We start from the raw sequence: 25,955 nt of genomic DNA, 5'->3' as shown, positions 1-25,955 counted from the left end.
ATAAGTCTGCTCATGAATGAACTTTCAAGCCAGACCTAAAAATACATGTAGGTTAATGACTACCCTCCTCCCATCCACTTTGCTGCCTGATAGAAATGTCATAAATTATCTAGTTATCTAAGACATCTTATTAGCATTGCAATGGCATGTGTGTGAACCTGAAAGTTCAAGCTCAGGCAGCTGGATAAATAAAGATAATTATCACAGCTGTGTAGAGGGCAAGCATTTTTTTGTTAGAGCCCCCAACTCTGTTCAATCAAAACATGTGCTCTTGTCTCTCAATGTGTGGGCGTAGACAAAGCCCCTCTCCTGGTGATACTCACATAATTGTCTGGTGATAGCTGCTCTGTCAAGTCAGACCATAAGAACAACTGAGTTACTTTAAACAGATCCAAAATGGAGTTAGTGTTAGATTTTCCAGCTAGTAGCGATAGCATTCATCCTTGTCACTAATTGTTACCATTGCAGACAAGCTAACCCATGTACAATTGCACAACATACATAGGAAGATGTATGAGGAAGAGGAGGGGGCATTTCCCTGCACATTGGTAGCAGGCTGAAACATGTATTCGAGACCTAACTAATTTGTTTAAGGATGTAAAGTTAAGGCCCAAAAGAACACAAAGATTTTTAGCTTTTGCAGCTGGAGCAGAAGGAGTCAGTCCCTAATTCAGAAGACAATCAAGATGAGGACCTGTTGGATACCTGGTTACTGAAGATTAGTATTTCGGTCTTGTCGATGTTGAGCTTACGGCACTTGTCCTTTATTCAGCCAGCAAGTCGACTCATCCTTAAACAGAAACTGCCCCAAGTATTATCAAAGTTGTTCAGGGTTAACACCATGATCTGAGTGTCATCAGTGCATGAGAGCAGATCAAAGCCAAGAGATTGAAGCAGAGATGCCGGTGGAGAAATATATACATTAAAAAGAACAGGGCTCAAAGAGTAGCCTTGGGGAGTGTGCCAGGACACAGGGTAACACACAGGAGCCTCAAGAAGACTGACTGGCATCTGTCAGCAGGAAATTATCCAATCCATTTTAGGACGCTTTTACATACTCCCAAATTAAGGTCTCTGTATTAGGGTAGCACGGAAAACAGTGCTGAACGCTGCTGACAAGTCGAACAAGATAAGAGCGGGTGTTTTTCCTTAATCCGGCAACATTCAAAGGTCATCTACTAAGGTGTGGGTGAAGGATTTGAACAATCATAGAACAAAATACACACACCAAAACACCCTTTAAGAACACAGCCATTCACATACTTTATTTCAAATCATACATGCAATGTGAAAAAATACGTTTTGACGATCAAAGTCAATGGCTGTGTTGCCAATTGTACAGCAAGGCTGAACCTGATGAACACAAGCTAAAGCAGAGGCTGTCATGTACTGCACTCTCTTTTTATAGGGGTGTGCTCCATTGCATAATGTATTTTTTTAATTTTTTTACATTTTGCAAAATCCCATGAAAATTTCAGAAAATTAGGTTGTCGGAGAAACACGTTGGTCACTGGTAATTCGCATCACTTTTTTTTAGGTGAGCGCACACAAGTCTCAAGCCACAGAGAAAGAGGGTTGGTTCAAGCCAAAAATGCACACGTGTAATGGTGTCCCCGCACTCACAAAGTCCGGGGAATTTGCCCTAAACAGTGTGGGGGCATCTTGGCTAGTGCCAGGGTGCCCACACACTAAGTAACTTTGCACCTAACCTTTACCAGGTAAAGGTTAGACATATAGGTGACTTATAAGTTACTTAAGTGCAGTGGTAAATGGCTGTGAAATAACGTGGACGTTATTTCACTCAGGCTGCAGTGGCAGGCCTGTGTAAGAATTGTCAGAGCTCCCTATGGGTGGCAAAAGAAATGCTGCAGCCCATAGGGATCTCCTGGAACCCCAATACCCTGGGTACCTCAGTACCATATACTAGGGAATTATAAGGGTGTTCCAGTATGCCAATGTGAATTGGTGAAATTGGTCACTAGCCTGTTAGTGACAATTTGGAAAGAAATGAGAGAGCATAACCACTGAGGTTCTGGACAGCAGAGCCTCAGTGAGACAGTTCGGCATCACACAGGTAACACTTTCAGGCACACTTATGAGCACTGGGGCCCTGGCTGGCAGGGTCCCAGTGACACATACAACTAAAACAACATATATACAGTGAAAAATGGGGGTAACATGCCAGGCAAGATGGTACTTTCCTACACACTGGAGAACTGCCTCGCCCCAGGATGTGCTGAAACACAGTGACGTGATCTACAGCCAACAATGCTTAAAACTAGAGAAGGAGAGCAGAGCTTAAAACAGAAACCCAGTCACTCCGAGGACAGCGAGCTAATGCATGAAAGCACGCAGACGGACATGTGCCCAGGTACAGATGTAAAGCACACAGAAAAGCACAAACACAATTACTCAAAGTGACACAAAGGTTTATAAACTCACCACACATACACAGAGAGACAAAAACAGACATCATCATGCTCACAGACACAAATAACGCTGGACAAAATCAACTCCAATACCTCAGCGTAAGGCATTGACCAACATCAAGGGATTTTTGAAAGGCAAGCCTAAGAACAAATGAAAGTGATGGGTGTGAGGTGGGTGTGGTTACAGCCCACAGATAGATAACCACACGTCGAAAAGCAGCACTTGTGTGCTGCTATGCTCAACCTAAAAATATTTTTTTATGTAATTCGGGAACTTGATGAACTTTGACTGCTTCACTGAAATAGCCCGTAGGCGGAATCAGCAAGTTATTGTCTATCATGGAGGCAATAAATGTATGAAGTGCTAACTGAAAGTCATCTCTCTCACGATTCAGCAAGAGGAAGTAAAGATCAAGTCGGTCATAAGATTACAGGTCAGGAAATTGTGTTCATCCTGTCCCCTCTAGCCAGAGCACCATCGATAGTCAGGTGAAGGTGTGTGTTTCTTTAAGGTGTTGTAGTTTATAATAAATGTTAAAAATTACATTACATTTTTAATTTATAATTAATAATTGTATTGTTAATATGAAGGTCTCCACTAACAGGAAGAAAAATACTAATAGTTTTATCGTATGAAATGTAGCGACAGGAGTCTTTACCTCCTTATTTGAAGGGATGGAGACTCTAAAGTCTACACCTAGGTGTAAATCTCAATTTAGAAATGGTGAATAGCAAAAGAGTGGAGAGTTAGACTTGGGTGTAGGAGTAGATCTACACATGCAATCTTACCTTTGTGAATAAGGTCCTATATAGGCATGCAGCCCAGCTAATACTGAAGCTGCCTTTTAACCAGAAAAATGTGCATGAGACCTATGCACAGGATCAGGATTGACAGGGCTTGGAAGCCCACCGCTCCATCAGAGACTATGGGCTGCAGTCTCTGCCTCCCATAACCTCTCCTCAAGCACAGCAGGTTCAACTCAAGGGCCTTAAAATATGTCTGGCTGGAAGAACCCAGAACATGCAGACACTGACATGCACACTTTGCTTGACCTGTGCACCTCTACTACGCACTTCTGACACTTTTGAGCTTAGTGCTGCACAATGACTGTGGTGCTTATTAAAAATAAACACACATGATGCAGATATTGGGCAGAGTGCAGAAGCTCACAGGTTATAGTGCATCACCTGAATATCTTTAAGGACTAGTTGCCAATGGCTATGATAACACCATAAACCCAACATGCTGCTATCACCCCTACATTGTACTTTTTTCCAAGAAAGCAGCACTAGAGTTGGGTTTCTATTAGTTTTCATTCAAAGATTCCCTCTGAAGAAAATCAGGAATTAAATGCACAATTTGGTATTTTCTGTACGAAATTGCACATATATATGAAATTAATGCAAATCTTCCACTTGAACATTTCACCAGGTTTCACCTGACAAAATAAGTCGAGATGTGTGATGGGTGTGATGATAACTTGGCCTTTCACTCCTTAAAATTCTAATCAGGGTGTAAGTGTTGTTGGTCACTCAATTTTACATTTTTTTTAAAACATCGGCTCTTCTGATATACCATCTCACAACCCTCATCGCTCAACCTTTTTTATGGTCTAGCTTGATGGTGCAGCTGTCGCCAAACAAGTATATGTGAATCACCTGGAGAGAGGCTTTGGCTTCACCCACGTTATGAACCAGGCATACATGCTTTGAGTCAGCCGAGAAGTGCTTACCTTCTACACAGCTGTGATCATTGTGTATTTTTACCAAGCTGCTTGAACTCTGAGGGGAGCGCATGACATTGCACATTGCGATGCTATTAAAGTGCCTTAGATAACTAGATAATTTATGTTGCTTTGCTCTGGCAGCAGCACAGACAGGAGGAGGGCAGTCATTAATCTACGTGGATTTTCAGATCTGGTTTGACAGTGTCACCTGACCTTTCAACCTACACCAAAAGTATTCTACAATTTTTTGCTTCCACAGAATTACATAGCCATTCCCATACTATTTAATTGTAATGCTTCACATTACCATAAAACATTGCTTTCAAGCCAGACCTGTTGGCGTTGCCAAAGCTTGTTTAACAAGCATGTGTCACCACCTGTCTGGCTTATACAATTGCTCTGGTTCAATTTTAAAACGTGCACATCTAGGTGGCCTTCAGGACAAAAATGGGAGGGCTGACAATTTTCATCACAAAAATGATGGCAGCCAGACTGAGTAAGATGATGCAAACTATTCATGATAATATCCACTGTTCACAGATTTTTTTCGGCATAATACTCCAAAAGCCAACAATCATTTCCGGTCCCAGTGATCCAAAATCTACACATATAACCGATTTTTTTAAATCTTTGCATGCTCAACAGATTATTAAATTTATTTACCATTTCTAGTAAAGACACCTTGATAAATGTTTCATAGCATGCTAACAGAACGAATGCAGTATCTTAGTCCATAAAACTCCTAATTCGGAATCTTAAACTCATCCAAAATAATGCAATCTGAATTTTGGTAATTACCACACCCACATCTTTCCGGCTCTAGCAGCTCTCCTTTTGTAGCGGTTGTTACTATGGACCAACACAACCCACAATGTAGGTCCGTAAGACAATTCAAACCAATCAATGCATGCTGTTGCCCCAAAATGTTGTCAGTCTGCTAGCCAATTCAGATTTTACAACTGTGTAAAACTATGATGTTGGCCATTCAATCAATATAGTGGGTATACATAGGTGGCAGAATGTTTTATTTATCTATGTGGCACTGTCGTGTAGTTCTCTCCTCACGGGTTCTTGAACTCAGGTAAGTATGTAAGAAGAGGTGATTTCTTCACTACGTAAGATACAATCTATTTTCTAAGAAGGCCCTGTGCATTTGTTGTACTTCATAATTATTTATAATATGGCATAATGCATTTCAGCGCAGCGGCATCCAGAAACACATCTGGTAAAGGAGCTTTGGGGAGTCATTCAAAGGCAAAGATAGGTACATTTAAAAATGAGAGTCAAAACCTGAACACAGGTATGTTTAGAGTGAGCCTGCCTGGTTTGATACATGTGAACTAGGATGGATGTAGGGGAGGTTTAAAAGTGACCAGTTGAGAACTTTAATAAGGTAGGAATGCATGGGAGAGGTACTAAGTGCCAGACTGTAGAAGATTTTTATCAAGACTAACGCACTGATCACGGCATTGTTTGAAGTATCAGGTGGGCCTTGGATTGCAGCACATCTGGCAGACATTAAATAAACTGCGGAGGATTGCAATGGAGGCCTCAGAGATGGTTTCAAAAAGGCATCGTGCTGTTGAGACAGCCTGATACGCTGTAGGTGTAAATGTGAACATGCTTGAAGGGAAAGGGATGGAAAGAAGACATTTTTGATTCTTTTGGCAAGGAGAATTTCAGTAATCTCACCTTGACATGGTGTATGTCTAGATGTGAGGCACTGGCAGGAATGTGAACATCTTGTGGGTGGAGGATGAAGTCTTGTAGCAGCGTGAGAACGTGTAATATCACAGACATTCAATTTAAAATGTGAGGCACAGTCAGTAACAGCAATAACACAACATGATCAAGTTCAAAATATTAAATAATTTAAAGGGGATAGTGTATTATTCCAGAGATCAAGATTATCTGGATCAAAGAGATTGAAACAGGATTAAGGTTAAAAAAAAAAAACAAAAAAAAAAACCTGGATCTAAAATGTTTGACAGAAGTGATGACTTGTAGATAAAAGCTGTAGCAACAGCATTATATCATCTTCTTCCTACAAGCACCTACCAAACTTTACAGCCAAGAAAACCTCAAATGATCACAAGGCAAGAAATAACATTGAATACAGAAGAACATGAAATATAAAATTAAAAATGATAAGACACAGAATATAAAAAATATGTCGGGCCAGATGTACGGCACCCTGTACACCAGCTTTTTATGAATGGACTTGCAAAGCGACCTATGTACTAATATGTTGTGTCATAAAAGCACAATTCGGGGGAGGGAGTGAGGGTGAGGTGGCATGTGAGGCTGTGGGAGGGGTATAGTTCACAAAAAGACCCACCTAATGAGTATTAATTAGGGAAATCACAATTTGTGACCCCTTGTGAATGTCTACAAATAGAGGGATGCTGGGCTGAGAGGGATGTTGTTGCATCAGGGGCAGCAGGCAGCATTCCCTGGAACACTGTCTACTCCCTCTAGCCTGTCAACATGATTCCTTAAGGGGAAGCAGTCCCAAGTGTTTAAAGTACTGGTCCCTACTATGGCAAGGCTGCTGTTGATTTATAAGCTACTGAACACTGAGAAATTCAACAAAACATTAAGAGGCGAATAGTGCAGTATATTAGTACTAGCATATCTCACTTTCTAGCATTGCTGTCTGGGCTTTCACAACATGATATTTTTCTATGTGTCATGTTATGCAGTACGAAATTTAACATGAGTATACTGAGGCTCCATAACACTTTGTCATGATTTCACAAATAAACTACGGACTGTTCAAACATTATAGTGTAATTGTTCAAAATAGTGTGATCGAAAAGGCTCATGTCTATCGACTGTCACTGAAGCAAACAATGCTCAAACATCAGTATATGGAACTATACAATATATCCAGTTTCATTTTTTAGTCAAACAATGTTCAAATATCTTTCCTACCTGTAATATATAAACAGGTATGTCTGCTGACATAACTTTTATTGAAAAAGATTTTATTCGATCCATTACTGTCCTATTCCTCAAGGGCATGTTTGGCAATACAAAAGGATATCGGGTAGGAACAAAATAAACCAGGTCATGAAGATCCAGAAAATGGAACTGACAAAAAACGCTGTTGGCAAATGTTGTTGGCTCTTGTATCCCACAAAGTGTCTAGAAGAATAAAAGCAAATTTAAATTGAAACGTTCCTTCAGGCTCAGTGGTTAATTGTAGAAAGGCGGTTAGTTACCTTAAAAGAGTCATTTTACAGCTTTACTTAAACTGACACCGAGTGTGTGCTTAGAAACCACAGGTATTTCTTAAATAACTTCCTAATTCTAGAGGCGACACAATGACCACACCACAACATCTTCAGAACATATTTTTACAGCATCAAGCAGTTTGTGAGGTGAAATATATGGAACATGTCACTTACCCAGTGTACATCTGTTCGTGGCATGAGACGCTGCAGATTTACATGCTGTGCATTATCCTGCCATCTAGTGTTGGGCTCGGAGTGTTACAAGTTGTTTTTCTTCGAAGAAGTCTTTTCGAGTCACGAGACCGAGGGACTCCTCCCTTTCGGCTCCATTGCGCATGGGCGTCGACTCCATCTTAGATTGTTTTCCCCGCTGAGGGTGAGGTAGGAGTTGAGAGTATACTAGATGTGCCCATGCAATGGAGTAGATGTGTATGTACATAATGTATATTAAAATATTTATTTACAAATTTACAAATCTTAATCAACTAACAACGGCTACAGGCTCCCGGGGAGGTGGGAGGGCGCATGTGAATCTGCAGCGTCTCATGCCACAAACAGATGTACACTGGTTAAGTGACATTTTCCGTTCAGTGGCATGTGTAGCTGCAGATACACATGCTGTGCATAGACTACTAAGCAGTAACCTCCCCTAAAAAGCAGTGGCTTAGCCTGTAGGAGTTGAAGTTGTTTGAAATAATGTTCTTAATACAGACTGTCCTACTGTGGCTTGTTGTGTTGTTAACACATCTACACAGTAATGTTTTGTGAATGTATGAGGCGTAGACCAGGTGGCTGCCTTACAAATTTCAGTCATAGGTATATTCCCCAGAAAGGCCATTGTGGCGCCTTTTTTCCTAGTGGAATGCGCTTTTGGTGTAATAGGTAGATCTCTTTTTGCTTTGATATAACAAGTTTGAATACATTTAACTATCCATCTGGCAATGCCTTGTTTGGATATTGGATTACCGGCATGAGGTTTTTGGAAGGCTACAAACAAATGTTTTGTTTTACGAAATTGTTTTGTCCTGTCAATGTAATACATTAGTGCTCTTTTTATGTCTAATGTATGTAAGGCTCTTTCGGCTACTGAGTCTGGTTGTGGAAAGAAGACTGGAAGTTCCACTGTTTGGGTTAAGTGGAACTGCGATATGACTTTTGGTAAGAATTTGGGATTTGTACGTAGAACACTTTATGTTTATGTATTTGTATAAAAGGTTCTTGTATAGTAAATGCTTGTATCTCACTCACTCTTCTAAGTGATGTGATAGCTATTAGAAAGGCTACCTTCCAAGTTAAGTATTGCATCTCACAAGAGCGCATGGGTTCGAGTAGTGGTCCCATGAGTCGTGTTAATACAATATTAAGGTTCCACGAAGGTACTGGTGGTGTTCTTGGGGGTATGATTCTTTTTAGTCCCTCCATAAATGCTTTGATGACTGGGATTCTAAAAAGCAATGTTAAATGTGTAACCTGCAGATAGGCAGATATTGCAGTGAGATGTATTTTAATTGAAGAGAATGCTAGCTTAGACTTCTGTAAATGTAATAAGTAGCCTACAATGTCTTTTGCAGAAGCATGCAGTGGTTGAATTTGATTAGTGTGGCAGTAGTACAAATCTTTTCCATTTGTTTGCGTAGCAATGTCTTGTAGTAGGTTTTCTAGCTTGTTTAATGACCTCCATACATTCTTGTGTAAGGTCTAAATGTCCAAATTCTAAGACTCAGGAGCCAGATTGCTAGATTGAACGATGCTGGATTCGGGTGTCTGATCTGTTGTTTGTGTTGCGTTAACAGATCTGGCCTGTTCGGTAATTTGATGTGAGGTACTACTGATAAATCTAGCATGTTTGTGTACCACAGTTGGCGTGCCCAGGTTGGTGCTATAAGTATTAGTTTAAGTTTGTTTTGACTTAGTTTGTTTACCAGACAAGGAATGAGTGGGAGAGGGGGAAAAGCGTAAGCAAATATTCCTGACCAAATGATCCATAACGCATTGCCCTTGGACTGAGGGTGTGGGTACCTGGACGCGAAGTTTTGGCATTTTGCGTTTTCTTTTGTTGCGAATAGGTCTATTTTTAGCGTTCCCCAGCATAGAAAGTAACCTTGTAGGATCTGGGGATGAATTTACCATTCATGTGTTTGTTGGTGATCTCGACTGAGATTGTCGGCCAACTGCTTCTGTATGCCTGTGATGTATTGTGCTATTAGGCGAATGTGATTGTGAATTGCCCAATGCCAAATTTTATGTGCTAAGAGACACAGTTGTGACAAGTGTGTCCCTCCTTGTTTGTTGAGGTAATACATTGTCGTCATGTTGTCGGTTTTGACAAGAATGTGTTTGTGGGCTATCAGTGGTTGAAATGCTTGTAATGCTAGAAACACTGCCAACAGTTCTAAATGATTTATGTGTAGTTGTTTTTGTTGATTGTCCCATTGTCCCTGTATGCTGTGCTGGTTGAGGTGTGCTCCCCACCCCATCATGGAAGCATCTGTTGTGATCACGTCTTGAGGCACTGGGTCTTGGAATGGCCACCCTTGGTTTAAATTTATAGGATTCCACCATTGAAGCGAGAAGTGTGTCTGGCAGTCTACCAACACTAGATCTTGGAGTTGACCCTGTGCTTGTGTCCATTGTTTTGCTAGGCACTGTTGTAAGGGCCGCATGTGTAATCTTGCGTTTGGGACAATGGCTATGCATGAAGACATCATGCCTAGAAGTTTCATAACAAACCTCACTTGGTAGTGTTGGTTTCGCTATATGTTTAATGTTATATTTTGGAACGCTTGTACCCTTTGTGGACTTGGAGTGGCAATTGCTTTTTGTGTGTTGAGTGTTGCTCCCAAGTATTGTACTTGGGATGGCTGTAGATGTGATTTTTGGTAATTTATAGAAACCCTAGTTTGCGTAGAGTTTCTATAACGTATTGCGTGTGAAGAAGATTAGTGACTGTTGTTGAGTGCTGGTTTTTATTAGCCAGTCGTCTAAGTACGGGAATACGTGCATGTGCTGTCTCCTTATGTGAGCGGCTACTACTGAAAGGCATTTTGTGAATACCCTTGGGGCTGTTATCCCGAACGGTAACACTTTGAATTGATTGTGTACGCCGTGTATTACAAACCTTAAGTAATTTCTGTGGGAAGGATGTATGGGTATGTGAAAGTAGGCATCCTTGAGATCTAATGTGGACATGTAGTCCTCTTTTTTGAGTAAGGGAACCACGTCTTGAAGTGTTACCATGTGAAAGTGATCCGATTTGATGAAGAGATTCAGCGTTCTGAGGTCTAATATGGGTCTTAACGTTTTGTCTTTCTTTGGAATTAGGAAATTTAGAGAGTAGACGCCTGTTCCTTTTTGATGGTTGGGTACTAACTCTATTGCTTGTTTTTGTAACAATGCTTGGACTTCTATTTGTAACAGGTGTAAGTGTTGTTTGGACATATTGTGTGCTCTTGGGGGCACATCTGGCGGGAAATTTATGAATTCTATGCAATAACCATGTTGGATAATGGCTAGGACCCATGCGTCCGTAGTTATGTGTGTCCAGTTTTTGTAGAATGCAGTAAGTCTCCCCCCCACTGGTGTTAAGTGTTGGGGTTTTGTGACATTGAAGTCACTGTTTGGTTTGACTTGTTTTAGGGGGTTTGGAATTTTCCCCTTGCTCTTGGGAATTGTCCACCCCTATATGAGCCTCGAAACCCTCCTCTCTGGTATTGTCCCTGATAGGTGGGTCTGGTTTGAGAGGTGGCGTAAGCTGCTGTGTTATAAACACAGGGTCCATTGGGGGAGGTTTGTACTTTTTCTCCACCGTAGGTGTGATAGACCTTCCTTTCACTGGCTCCTGGAAGACCTGTTTTGCATGCTTAAGCATGCCTGGGAGCATTGGCAGACTCTGGTAGGAAGTGTGGGTGGACGCCAAGGTGTTGAATAGGAAATCATCCTCTATTGGCTCTGAATGTATTGCTACATTATGAATGTAGCTGCCCTTGATAGTACCTGCATATATGCAGTACTGTCCTCTGGAGGTGACGGCCTTGTTGGGTAGCAATCTGGGCTGTTGTCTGATACCGGAGCATCATACAAGTCCCATGCATCCGGATCATCCTGTGTCATCCCTGTATGGGTCGGTGACTGCATTGGGGGTGTTGTTACCGGGGACAGCTGTGGTGAATGCAGAGGAGAAGGTTGTGGCGAAAACCTTGGGGGTGGTGTTTTATCTCTTGCCACCTTTGCCTTTGGCTGCATTTCTGACTCATGAAATACCAGCTTTCTTTTGGTTTTAATTGGAGGAAGAGTTTGTATTTTCCCAGTCTCTTTCTGGATATGCAACCTCCTTTGGGTATGGTCTGGTTCCCCCATACCTATCTGCTGCTCAAATCTGTGTTTTTGCATTTGGCTAGAAAGTCCTTGCTCTTCCGTGTAAGAGCTACTTTTCGGCTCCGAAGACGCTTTTTTCAGTACCGAAGCTTCTGTGAAAGCCTTTTCGGTTCCGACGTAACTTTTCTCACCTTGGATGAGTCGACCTCTCGGTGCCGAGATTGTTCGGAGCCTGAATCTCGACCGGAGTCGGATGTCTTCGGCAGTTCTTTGGCCTTTTTCGGTGCCGATGTTTGGTCACTGTCTTTTCGATGGGTTAAGCCATGGCCTGCTGGTGGTGGCATCCCCTTGGCCTTTACGAACTTTGTGTGAGTCTTGGACGGGCAGTTTTACTCACTGTTTTCTGCGTCGTTGCGGGTCGCTCACTTTCAGAATCATCTGAGTCCGCTCCCAGGATGGAAATTCTTTCCTCCTCTTTGACGTCGAGTTGTTCCCTCGGTGTCGACGCCATCTGTAGTCTTCTGGCTCTTCGATCGCGTAGGGTCTTTTTCGATCGAAATGCCCGACAGGCCTCACAAGTATCCTCCCTGTGTTCTGGTGACAGACACATATTACAGACCAAGTGTTGGTCTGTATAAGGATACTTCGAGTGGCACTTCGGACAGAAGCGGAAGGGGATCCGGTCCATTAGTTTCGTCGATGGAAACGGTCGGGCCGACCAGGCCCTGCTGAAGAGCGGAAGCCCTGAAGGGCCGCCGGAGCGCTTCTACTGTCGGTGTTGATACGCTAACACTAAACCGGTACCGAGAGCGAACAATACCGTAGAATTTTCGATATTTAGCTAACTTTCCCGATTCGAAATACGGAGCGAAGAGGAACACGTCCGAACCCGATGGCGGAAAGAAAACAATCTAAGATGGAGTTGACGCCCATGCGCAATGGAGCCGAAAGGGAGGAGTCCCTCGGTCTCGTGACTCGAAAAGACTTCTTCGAAGAAAAACAACTTGTAACACTCCGAGCCCAACACTAGATGGCAGGATAATGCACAGCATGTGTATCTGCAGCTACACATGCCACTGAATATATTATATATATATATGGAAAATGTCACTTACCCAGTGTACATCTGTTCGTGGCATTAGTTGCTGCAGATTCACATGCTGTGCACATTCCGCCATCTGGTGTTGGGCTCGGAGTGTTACAAGTTGTTTTTCTTCGAAGAAGTCTTTTCGAGTCACGAGATCGAGGGACTCCTCCCATTTCGGCTCCATTGCGCATGGGCGTCGACTCTATCTTAGATTGTTTTCCCCGCAGAGGGTGAGGTAGGAGTGGTGTATGCTAGTAATAGTGCCCGTGCAATGGAGTGAATACGTATGTACATAATGTAGTTTAAAGTAATATATTTACAAATTTACAAATGTTCAAGATCAACTTCTAAACGGCTACAGTCTCCCGGGGAGGCGGGTGGGCGCATGTGAATCTGCAGCAACTAATGCCACGAACAGATGTACACTGGGTAAGTGACATTTTCCGTTCGATGGCATGTGTAGCTGCAGAAACACATGCTGTGCATAGACTAGTAAGCAGTTATCTCCCCAAAAGCGGTGGTTCAGCCTGTAGGAGTTGAAGTTGTTTGAAACAATGTTTGTAGTACTGCTTGACCTACTGTGGCTTGTTGTGCCGTTAACACATCTACACAGTAGTGTTTGGTAAATGTATGAGGCGTAGACCATGTAGCTGCCTTACATATTTCGGTCATTGGAATATTTCCTACAAAGGCCATGGTAGCACCTTTCTTTCTAGTTGAGTGTGCCTTTGGTGTAATAGGCAGTTCTCTTTTTGCTTTAAGATAACAGGTTTGAATGCACTTAACTATCCATCTAGCAATGCCTTGTTTAGAAATTGGATTTCCTGTATGAGGTTTTTGGAAAGCATTAAATAATTGTTTTGTTTTTCGAATTAGTTTTGTTCTGTCAATGTAGTACATTAACACTCTTTTGATGTCTAATGTATGTAGTGCTCTTTCAGCTACAGAATCTGGCTGTGGGAAGAACACTGTTAATTCTACTGTTTGATTCAAGTGGAACGGTGATATGACTTTTTGTAAAAAATTAGGATTTATCCGTAGAACTACTTTATGCTTGTGTACTTGAATAAATGGTTCTTGTATGGTAAATGCTTGAATCTCACTTACTCTTCTTAGAGATGTTAAAAATGCAACTTTCCATGTAAAGTTTTGCATTTCACAAGAGTGCATGGGCTCAAAAGGTGGACCCATGAGTCGTATTAAGACAATGTTGAGGTTCCACGGAGGAACTGGTGGTGTTCTTGGTGGTATAATTCTCTTTAGGCCTTCCATAAACGCTTTTATGACTGGTATCCTAAATAGTGAAGTTGAGTGCGTAATTTGTAGGTAAGCTGAAATTGCGGAAGATGTATCTTAATGGAAGAAAAAGCTAGCTTTGACTTTTGCAAATGTAGTAAGTATCTTACGATGTCTTTGGCAGATGCGTGTAAGGGTTGAATTTGATTATTATGGCAGTAATAAACAAATCTTTTCCACTTATTTGCATAGCAATGTCTAGTGGTAGGTTTCCTAGCTTGTTTTATGACCTCCATACATTCCTGTGTAAGGTCTAAGTGTCCGAACTCTAGGACTTCAGGAGCCAAATTGCTAGATTCAGCGATGCTGGATTTGGGTGTCTGATCTGTTGTTTGTGTTGCGTTAACAGATCTGGTATGTTTGGTAGTTTGACATGAGGCACTACTGAGAGGTCTAGTAGTGTTGTGTACCAAGGTAGTCTTGCCCATGTTGGCGCTATTAGTATGAGTCTGAGTTTGTTTTGACTCAACTTGTTTACCAGATATGGAAGGAGTGGGAGAGGGGGAAAAGCGTAAGCAAATATCCCTGACCAACTCATCCATAACGCATTGCCCTGAGACTGATCTTGTGGGTACCTGGATGCGAAGTTTTGGCATTTTGCGTTTTCTTTTGTTGCAAATAGATCTATTTGTGGTGTTCCCCAACTCTGGAAGTAAGTGTTCAGTATTTGGGGGTGAATCTCCCATTCGTGGATCTGTTGGTGATCCCGAGAGAGATTGTCTGCTAACTGATTCTGAATTCCTGGAATAAATTGTGCTATTAGGCGAATGTGGTTGTGAATCGCCCAATGACATATTCTCTGTGCCAGGAGACACAACTGTGTTGAGTGTGTCCCTCCCTGTTTGTTTAGGTAATACATTGTTGTTATGTTGTCTGTTTTGACAAGAATGTGTTTGTGGCTTATTATGGGTTGAAATGCTTTCAGCGCTAGAAATACTGGCAATAGTTCTAAGTGATTTATGTGAAACTGTTTTTGCTGAGTGTCCCATTGTCCTTGGATGCTGTGTTGATTGAGGTGTGCTCCCCACCCTATCATGGAGGCATCTGTCGTTATTACATATTGTGGCACTGGGTCTTGAAAAGGCCGCCCTTGGTTTAAATTTATACTGTTCCACCATTGAAGCGAGGAGTATGTTTGGCGGTCTACCAACACCAGATATAGAAGTTGACCCTGTGCCTGTGACCATTGTGATGCTAGGCACTGCTGTAAGGGCCGCATGTACAACCTTGCGTTTGGGACAATGGCTATGCATGAGGTCATCATGCCTAGGAGTTTCATCACCATTTTGACTTTTATTTTTTGTTTTGGCTACATGGCCTGTATTACATTGTGAAATGCCTGAACCCTTTGTGGGCTTGGAGTGGCAATCCCTTTTGCTGTGTTGATTGTCGCCCCTACGTATTGCTGTGTTTGACACGGCAGAAGGTGTGACTTTGTGTAGTTGATTGAGAAACCTAGTTTGTGGAGGGTTTCTATAACATACTTTGTGTGTTGTGAACACCGTTCTAGCGTGTTGGTTTTGATTAACCAATTGTCTAGGTACGGGAACACATGTATTTGCTGCCTTCTGATATGTGCAGCTACGACTGCCAGGCATTTTGTAAAAACTCTTGGCGCAGTTGTTATTCTGAATAGCAATGTGAAGGATGTATCGGTATATGGAAATATGCATCCTTTAGGTCTAGTGTTGTCATGTAGTCTTGTTGTTTGAGCAGTGGGATTACGTCCTGTAATGTCACCATGTGAAAGTGATCTGATTTGATGTAGGTATTTAATGTTCTGAGATCTAATATAGGTCTCAGACTCTTGTCTTTTTTGGGTATGAGAAAGTACGGAGAGTAAACCCCTGTTCTTTTCTGTTGGTTTAGTACTAATTCTATTGCTTCTTTCTGTAGCAATGCCTGAACTTCTAGTCCTAGAAGATCTATATGTTGTTTTGACATATTGTGTGTTTTCGGTGGGACGTTTGGAGGGAATTTGAGCAATTCTATGCAATAACCATGCTGGATAATTGCCTGTACCCAAGTGTCTGTTATCTCCTCCCAATGTTTGTAAAATTTGCTTAGTCTCCCCCCCCACAGGTGTTATGTGTTGGGGATGTGTGACTTGGAAGTCACTGCTTGTTTTGAGGAGTTTTGGGGCTTTGGAACTTCCCTCTACTTTTTTGGAACTGTCCCCCTATATATTGTCCCCGAAAACTTCCCCGCAGATATTGGCTCTGATAAGTGGGCCTTGTTTGTGAGGTCGTGGGTTCTGTGCTTTGCCCTCGAAACCCCCCTCGAAACTGTGTTTTTCGAAATGTGCCTCTGCTCTGTGGGGAGTAGAGTGCACCCATGGCTTTGGCCGTATCAGTGTCTTCCTTAAGTTTTTTGATAGCAGTGTCCACCTCCGGCCCAAACAACTGCTGTCCGTTAAATGGCATATTCAGCACAGCTTGCTGTATTTCTGGTTTAAATCCTGATGCACGCAGACATGCATGTCTCCTTATTGTCACTGCTGTGTTGACAGTTCTAGCAGCTGTGTCTGCTGCATCCATTGCTGACCGTATCTGATTATTGGAGATACTCTGTCCTTCTTCTACTACTTGCTGTGCTCTCTTCTGGAACTCCTTGGGCAAATGTTCTATAAAGTGTTGCATTTCGTCCCAATGAGCCCTATCGTATCTGGCCAACAAAGCCTGTGAGTTTGCAATACGCCACTGGTTTGCTGCCTGGGCCGCCACCCTTTTGCCTGCTGCGTCGAATTTTCGACTTTCTTTATATGGAGGTGGTGCATCTCCTGAAGTATGTGAGTTCGCTCTCTTGCGAGCTGCCCCTACTACAACTGAGTCCGGTGTTAGCTGTTGTGTGATGTACACGGGGTCTGTTGGTGGCGGTTTATATTTTTTCTCCACTCTTGGAGTAATGGCCCTTCCTTTTACAGGCTCCTCAAACACTTGTTTGGAGTGTTTAAGCATTCCGGGTAGCATGGGAAGACTCTGGTACTGGCTGTGTGTGGACGACAGTGTATTAAATAGAAAGTCGTCTTCAATGGGCTCTGCATGCAGGCTGACATTATGAAATGCCTCTGCCCTCGACACCACCTGTGCGTAGGCTGTACTATCTTCTGGTGGCGACAGTCTAGCTGGATAACAGTCAGGACTATTATCTGACACTGGCGCATCATAAAGGTCGCACGCGTCAGGGTCATCTCGACTCATCCCTGTATGAGTCGGGGATTGCATCATAGGTGGAGTGGCTACCGGTGATGTTTGCGGCGAGCGTTGTGGAGACGGTGGCGGGCTTACTTGTTTAGCCACCTTTGCCTGTGGCTGCTCGTCTTTCTCCTGGAAGGCAAGTTTGCGCTTCATTCTAATAGGAGGGAGAGTGCTGATCTTCCCTGTTTCTTTTTGGATGTGGAGCCTCCTTTGGGTGTAGTCTGGCTCCATTGTCTTATATATATATATATATATATATATATATATATATATATATATAAAAAAGTATGTGAACAGAAAGAACACTTCTGTTACCTTAATACCTCACAAGGGTATCCAAGAGCTTTACACGTGGTCAGGTAAGAAGAAACATCGAGATCAGACAGCAAACGTATTCACGAACATTACATAATGGTGCAGTTTCAAGGTGGGAGCCAAGACCACCTCAGAGTAAAGGCCAATAGGTCAATCAACAAGGTCACGGTAAGACAGTAAGAACAAAGGAAGTAGACAATGCGTTGTATTGGTGCACATAGAGAAGAGCAAGTGGTTCTAGGGCATAAATTTACATCAGAAGCATTTTTACTTCTTTTTTTCAATGATGCGGTTGAGGGGGTTTAGTCTGATTTCAGGGGGCAAGGAAGCTCCAAATTCTCGGGCTAATTCCTGAAAAAGCTCAGTTGTGGGGTTGCTTTTTATGGAATTTGAGGTTTCAACAATAAGGTGCTGGTGCTTCCTGAGGATCTGCAGCCGCCAGAAAGCTCCTGTTTTTCTGCCAGGTACCTCGGTGAGTTGAAGTGTAGGGCTTTATGGGTCATGCAAGAAATTCTTAGCTGTATCCTCGCCTCATGTGGCAGCCAGTTTAGATATTTAAGATCAGGAGTAATGTGGTTGTTTATTCTGGATCCTGTGAGAAGTCTTGTAACAGACTTCAGAGATGCCCTTATTGGAGCCAACTTAGATCTAGAAAGGCTGCAGAAAGTTGTGCTTCCATAGTCCAATTTGGAAATCACCAGAGCTTGAACAGTTGACTTGAAATCATTGAGGGGGACGAAGGGTTTGATTTTTCTTAATACGCCTATTTGAAAGTGTGCTCCTTTAATGGCTGACGATGTGTTTCTGCATGTTTAGGTTCTTGTCAAGGATTATTTCCAGTGATCTTGTGGAGACTTACATCTAAAAGGCACTTAAGCACTGTTAGTTGCTTCAGCCACTCTTCAATAACAAGTGATTGCTTGGATGGGGCGATTAAGAAGGGTTCCGTTTTGAGAGCTTTTAGTTTGAGGCTGCTGCAGGTTAGCCAGTTTTGTTTTTTATGCAGAGTTATGCTGAGCAATCTGATATCTTTGAGGGAAGAGATTTGCAGGTACAGTTGAGTGTTGTCTACGTACATGTGGTATTAGATGCGAAAAGAATTCAGAAATTCAGTTAGAGGCTCCATGAATAGGTTAAAGAGTGTGGGTGAGTGTGTGGACCCCTTTGGGGCCCACAATGTGACCTGAATGGAATTAGACAGGGACTGGTTAAACCTAATTCTTTGAGTTCTGTTGCGGAGAAACTAGACAAACCAGTTTAGAATGGAAAAATTACCTACGTGAGGCACTCAAATGAGTTACAATGAGAGCATGTACATATACAACAAATAGTATGTACATGTACATGCTCTCGTAACTCATTTGAGTGCCTCACATAGGTCATTTTTGTGTTTTTGTTTACATTGTAAACGGTTTGAGGGATGGGTTTGGTCCCTTGTGAAGGCACCATATAGCGATTTGGCGGCCTATTTTTGTCCTTGAGCGCCCTTTTTTCCCCCCCACTCACTGCACCCTTTTCCAGTTTAGAATGGATCGCGATAGCCACATCCTTCGTTCCAATAGGTCTAGGGGACTGTCGTGTTTGACCGTACCGAAAGCAGAGGATAGCTCTAGGAGGATTAGAAGGCAAGATTCATTCTGGTCTAACATTTTGGTGCACTGTCATCTATGTATGCAAGAGCTGATTCTGTGCTGTGATCCTGATGGAAGCCGGATTGGAACAGATCTATCAGTCAGAACTGATCTATGTGGTTGTGTCAGCATCCAGGACGGAAGCAGTGCAGGTTAAGACACTAGTGTGGTGAATATCCCAATAAGCACTTCAAAGCTTCTAAGAATTGCACCAAATATTTTCTTATGTGATCACAAATTAACATTTACATGTCAAATTCCTTCTTGGTGTGTAAAAGCGCTAATGGGGTCATGTATGTTGAATGTTATGAATTTTAGTTTACAGCGCTCGTCGGTATTGTTACCATCTGAGTCCTTGCATGGTGAGTTACTTTTGTTTTCCGTGTTACTGATAAAGTCCTTCTTTAGTTGCAGCACCGCCCAAGCCATGGCCACCATCTTTGTTTCCAGGCCTCAAATATGGCCCTGCCCATTCGCCAAGTGGGGATTATTGAAGTACCTTCATTCGAGTTGGCAGCCCGTCACAAAGGTTCCGGACTGCAGCTGACTGACACCGAAGCGTTGCCACAGTGAGTCGTGGACTGCGGGGATCAGGTAAGAGAGCTCCCTTTTTTATTCTTTGATGCGCTCTCTGTGGTACCTAAATTGGAGTAGTCTTCAGTGTTGTGAAGTAGTCTTAATTGGTCTCACGTAAAGAGGTGGATGCCAGTAGTATCGGGCATCTCCGAAAAGACATGTTTTTGATACCCGATCAGCATGTGATTTATGGGCACAATCTTATTGCTTGATTGTGTATCCTGGAACAAAGAAACTTAGTAGGAAAAAGCTGGCATAAGAATCAAAAAACATTCAGAACTTCACTGCCCTCTGTTATATGTTATTGTTAGAGACACAGGAGTGATTTGTTCATGGATAACTAGCCCTAAAAGAACAACTGGCAGAAGGCATAAATTTTAAGGCTAGCGAGTTTATCATATCATCTGAGACATTGTTAGATCCCAATTGCTTGGTTTAAAACAAGATAACGATACAATGACCAACAGTTTATAATCAACACCATGCTTTCTTCACAGGTAATTCTTTTAGTACTGAAATATCAACACTGTTTAGAGTGACTGCAATGTAACTAAATTATAGTGTGCCTAAGCTCACTGTTGTGGATCCTCTGCTTCAGATCTCCTTCCCCGCAGTACCCTCCCTAATTCCCTTCCTCTCATCTGGCCATCTATACCAGATGAGATTAATACCACTCGGAGCTGCCAGAATGTGGGTCTCCTGAGGATGCTGCTCCTGAGGAACTTGCAAACCTTGACAGATTGCATAGTTGGACATGGACACATTTCTCAAGGAGCTTTGCCAAAGTCGTAGTAGTGGAGATTAGACAGAAGTTATTTGGGTCAGCATGATCAGCTGTGGGTTTTTAAAGAATAGTGGGCACCTGCCCCGATTTTAGGCAGTCTGGTATAGTGTCTTTAAGTAACTGAGCATTTACTATCCTGGGAAGTGATAGGTATGATCAGAAGGTGCTCCATTGCTGTTAGCAGACCAGTTTCAATCTTTTTTGTCTTTTACAGGAAGGAGGTGGCAAATTCCTTGCAGTTTGGCTGCAGGTTCGACTCGATTGTGGAAAGGTTGGGTGGCCCATTAGACTGTAGTTTGACAAATTCAAACTGTTTTTTGGGCAGTTTCTGGCTTTGCATTGTTGGTTTCTAAAGAAATTAAATTTCGAATTTCTGAAGCTTTTGTTATAGATGCTCCTCAGCGATCTCAAGTTCTTAAGGGACTGTGAGGATCTCCACCCTCGTTCAGCTAATCTCAATTTGTGTCTATCTTAATTTAGGCTACCATTGTACCATGGTTTGGAGTATTTAGTAGACATTCTTTTTAGCTGTAAGGGCGCAATCGTGTCTAGAATGTTTGTCATGGAGTTGCTGTAGCGGACTGTAAGGTCATGGACATCTGACATGACCAAAGGAGGAGGCAGGATTTTATTTCTGAGTGATGTCAGTTCATTATGGTTTATGTTTTGCATGCTCCTTTTCCAGTGTATGGGTTTATTTAGTTGAGCCTTGTGAGTTCTCACCGATTCAGTGATGAGGCAGGTGATGCGGTGGTGGTCTGTCCAGTCGCAGGAGACAATAGATTCAAGTAGAATGGAATTTGCCGTAGCAATGATAAGTTCGCACCCAGGTTGCGAGCAGGGATGTCTCAGATTTGGGTCAGGCTGAGGTCTGTTAGGAAAGTTCTAAGGCTGTTAACCACAGGATTTTTCGGGTCACTCCAGTGAAGGTTGAAATCTCTGAGGATGATCTGGGTGCAGGGTGGTCCCATGCTGATTGAGATGATTTCCATAATTTGTTTGATGAATGAAAGGTTGTCAGTTGTAGGGTGGTAGATCAAGTGCAATTTGCAAATTGGCCTATTGTTACTCGCAATGTTCATACATAGGTATTCACATGAGGTTAGAACAACGATTTGTGACTGTTTCAACGAAAGGCTGTTGTGGTGTATGCAGGCGGTGCCTCCATCTGGTCTGGTAGGTCTGACTAGTTTTGTGATTAATATGTCGAGGATTCGTAGGGGGGTGTCATTTAGCCATGTTTCAGTCAAGATTAAAAGGTCCAGCTCATGTGAGAGACTGAGGTCAGTGATGTCCGCTGTGTGCTTCGTTGCCAATCTGCAGCTAAGTAGCATGCATTTCAAGTGTGGTTTGGCATTCGCTGGGGTATTCTGTGTGACGGGAACTCGCTTAAGGTTGGACTTGATAACGTCTATAGAATTGGGCCTAGGTTTTCTATGGGAATTCAAGGGAATAGTTTACATAAGAACCAAATTGTCTGGGTTACCGTGGTATGTAGGATTATATGAGAGGAGGCAGTGACTGTCGCTGTGTGATAGAGGATCTTTCAGTCTGATGGTCGAGTGGAGGCGTTGGGTTAGGGCATAGTTCATCACTTCATTTGAGGGGGTGCAGAGATTGTTGAGAAAATGTTGGCAACTATGTATAAGGGCAGCTTTGTCTGGTAGATTGGGAGTGGTTGTGTCTATTAATTTCGGGAGTCCTGTAGGGCCCCCAATTGAATGCCTTCTCTGAGGTGATGTTTATTAGTCTATGTAAGTCTGTCTTAAGTAGTTGTAGTTCTGGTGTAATATCGCCATGTCTGGATTCTAGTGCTGTGTGGAAACAGTTGGTCATGGGTTGGGACAAGTAGCCAGGCGGTGGAGGGTGCTTTATGTTGTAAAGTTGGTTTAAGGAAACCAGTGAGGGGGATGTCAGGTTGGAGATGGATTTAGGCTTGGGGCATGGAGGAGCAGCGCTCGAGAGCTTGCTGAGAAGAGGTGCTAGGTCACGTGGATCATGTTACTAGTCAGTTTTGGGAGTTCTGACTTAAAGAAAGTCATCATTTGGGTCATGGGAGCGAGGGGGAAAAAGGGGTGACACTCTTAGTGTGGCTAGGCTATGTGAGGACGATAGCTTGGGTCCCTGTGGGTTGCATGGAGAGCTAGGGTGACCTTGGGAGGCAGTAGATTCCTTACCTGTCACAGCAAGTTTGATGGTAGCGAAGATTTCATCAAATAATTCTAGGTTGCGGTCTGGTGATTGGATGAGGATAATCCCATTGTTGTAAATGGAGATGGTTGCTTAGACCTTGAGGCGTTTTCCTAGACGTCGTGATCAAGAGTAGTGAGTAAAGGGCTTTCCTCCATTCAGCTCTTCCTTCCGTGTAGAGGATGAGATCACTTATTAAAGCTCTTTTTTGTCGAGCAGAAGAGGGGGTCGGAGATTAGGATTTTTGGGTGAAATTTGAGAAAGGTCTTGGAAACATTTTTTGTTAGATTAGGAGGGTACTTAATTTTATAGGCCTTGTGCCAGCCAGTTCCAGTTTGGTGTCAAGTTCACATAGGGAATTAAGACCCATGTCTGAGTGGAGAGACAGAACCAAATAAACGAGTGGGGAGTTACAGAGTGAGTCAAGTAGTCACACAGACAGGGCTTCTTGTGGGAAGACCGTCCTAATAGCAGCAAACAGGACGGAGGAGATCCTGCGAGATGTGCGACGGCTTTATGTATTTGGGATTCAGGCCGGGTAGGGTCCCATGGTTCTATTTACTAGTTGCACATTTGCTTTCCTATGGGGAAGGAGAACCCCTTTCCATTGCAGGTAAGGTGGCAGAGAAGTGCCCACTTTTTACTATAAACCACTGAATTACAGTTAGGTAAAGTTGTCCATCGTCATGTGAGAGAAAAGGGATGTTGTGGGGGTCAATCAAGCTGATATGGAGAGGGAAGGGATGTATAGAAGATGGCTGGGACAAGTTCATAACCCTTATCAGCCAGTTAATACACAAGAAGTCAAAAACAAACCCCACAGCATAACAGTCAGACACATTATGGGGCGCCCATCCAGTGTGTATACTGTCTATAATCCTGCGAGTGAACAAGTCTTCTATCTCTTTCAAATCAAATGAGGACTACCATCTTGTGATGAGGCAGCACACGGGGGAGGGGCTCTCAAAATGGAGGACTAGTTACAGCCCTGTGAGATTTCCGATGAGACTAACAACCCTTTGGGGTGTTAATCAATGGATGGTAGTTTCAACGGTATTGTAAAGTTAAGTAACATTTAAATCTTTTACATTTTTACATGTGATGCATAGAGGTTACAGCACTTTTTTTTACTCCAACTCTGAGGGTGTGATGTTAGAATTGTAGAAGTCTGATTTGTTTTGACTTCCTTGAATGTTCATTTATACCACTACCTCCAGCCTTGGAGTGTCACTCATACAATAATAATATTATGTGAAAAAGAATAGATGGTATTTAATGTACAATTTTGTAAATGTGTGAAGGCATGCTGGTTTTAAGGACCTCATTGACAGACTTGTATGAGCTGACAGAAAACCACAAACATTTTTCTCATATGATCTGGTCAGCCACTGTAAGATTACTATACAGAGCGAACGCAAGGTTTTTGGCAGAGGAGGTGGGTATGTGGCGAGACCAACAATCAGTGACTACCAGCTGCTGTCCCAAAAGGAAGTGGCGCTGCCAAAGAGCATGACGTCAGTCTTGTAGCTTTCAACTTCAGACAGTGCTCACACATCAGCTTGCCATATCCAACATGCAGGAACTAAATCTATTCCAGTGGAGACTACGTAGTTGAAGATCGACACAAAGTTGTGTATCGCCTACATAGAAGGTGACTTTGAGACCATATTTCCTGATGAGGCTGCAGAGAGGGGCTATATAAACATTAATAAAGTGTGGCTTATGGAGGAGTTCTGAAGAACACGCAGGTGAGATCGGAGAGCTCAGACCAATAAGACGATAAAGAGGGACAGAGATCTTCCACAAGGAAAAGAGGTCATCCAGTCAGATGTTGCTCTCATAAAAGTGACTGAGGATAGCATGGAGTCTGTATTGAAAGGCGTGGACAGATCAAGTAGGACCAGGGCCGCTAAGGCTCCCTGATCCAGGGCAAGACTGACAGAATCGGTTGCAGCGATCAGTCTCAGTGCTGTGGGTAACTCTGAAGCCAGATTGGGACAGGTCCAGAATGGAACATTCTTTGTGAAAAGAGGACAAGTGAGAGCTGACTGCTTTTTCAAGGACTTTAGCTGGCAGAGGAATGAGAGATAGAAACCTGTAACTTAACAGAACTTGAGCACAGTTGTTGAGCTTTTTAATTAGTTGAATCACATTAGCATATTTCCATAGGCAGGGGACTTCAGCCAAAACAAGAGGTGCATTACAAAGAGTGGCGGGCTGAAAGTATCAGGGCAGAATGAAAAGAAAATGTGGGCATGGACAATCAGACCCTTGGATTTGGTGGAGTTAAGCTATTTGATTACCATCTCACAGATGATAGGAGTAAAGCTGGAAAGACAGCAACCACTGGTACAACAGGATAGGCTGTCTAGGAAGGTAAGATAGTCGGGGGGAAGGGGTTGGCTGTAGTGCACAGCTGGCATAGAAAGTGTTGATCTGGAAGAAACAATAGCAGTAGTGCAGGATGCAAGCTGAGAGAACTCTTCAACAATGTCACAGATCTCCAGAGAGGAGTTGGAGCTGTGGTCAATGTGATCCACGAGGTGGCGATGACGGGCCAGCCTGATCTGCCAGTGGTAGTTGCCGACGGAGGCTTTATGCCTTGCCCTGTCAGGATGGTTACCTGTGAGTGTCCAGGGGAATCCCAACACTCAGCACCAGTGCTTCAGGTCGATAAGGCCAGCAGAACACCAAATTGCAGGAAGATATCCTTTTAATCAAGTGCAGCCTGTTATAACAGTGAAACGTTCACCTACACAAACGCAACCACCTCCACCTCAAGAGCATCCAAGAAAGGAGCGGCCACAGAAGGGGGGTTCTGAACAGAAAGGCTTGTTCCAGATGCAAGTTGCCCTACTTCTAAAGGCAGCAATTCATGTCACACTTTCAACAAAAACCCACATAATCTTCAGTTTGTGACGACTGCATCTTCCCCTTACTGACCAGAGCCGACCACACATCCCCATCAGTGGAATCATCTCACTTCAAAAGGGAGCAAAATAAAAGCAGTGAGAAAATCTATTTAAAATGCTTTACTGGATCCTGAAGCAGCACAGAAAAAGTCTACACTTTACGAATATCAAAGAAAATGCAGCTAACAAGAAGGATTAAAATAACTTCATAGTGATTCAGTTGCAGAGCTTTGTGCACAAGTACCGTGAATGTATGTATGC

The 25,955-nt window shown here is 42.9% G+C and overlaps 1 protein-coding gene across 1 annotated transcript in view; it reads right to left on the bottom strand.

The window, feature by feature from the left end:
• Positions 1 to 25,955, bottom strand: part of ZDHHC13 (zinc finger DHHC-type palmitoyltransferase 13) — a 239,586-nt gene that overhangs the window by 60,154 nt on the left and 153,477 nt on the right. Inside the window, exon 10 of the mRNA XM_069221911.1 lies at positions 7,203 to 7,303. Coding sequence (XP_069078012.1) covers positions 7,203 to 7,303 — 101 coding nt within the window. The remainder of the gene's footprint in view (positions 1 to 7,202; positions 7,304 to 25,955) is intronic.

Source organism: Pleurodeles waltl, chromosome 3_1, assembly GCF_031143425.1.
Source record: "Pleurodeles waltl isolate 20211129_DDA chromosome 3_1, aPleWal1.hap1.20221129, whole genome shotgun sequence".
In the NCBI taxonomy this organism is placed as follows: domain Eukaryota; kingdom Metazoa; phylum Chordata; class Amphibia; order Caudata; family Salamandridae; genus Pleurodeles; species Pleurodeles waltl.
Note: the sequence above shows the minus strand (reverse complement) of the source record. Positions and strands in the feature narration are given on the sequence as shown.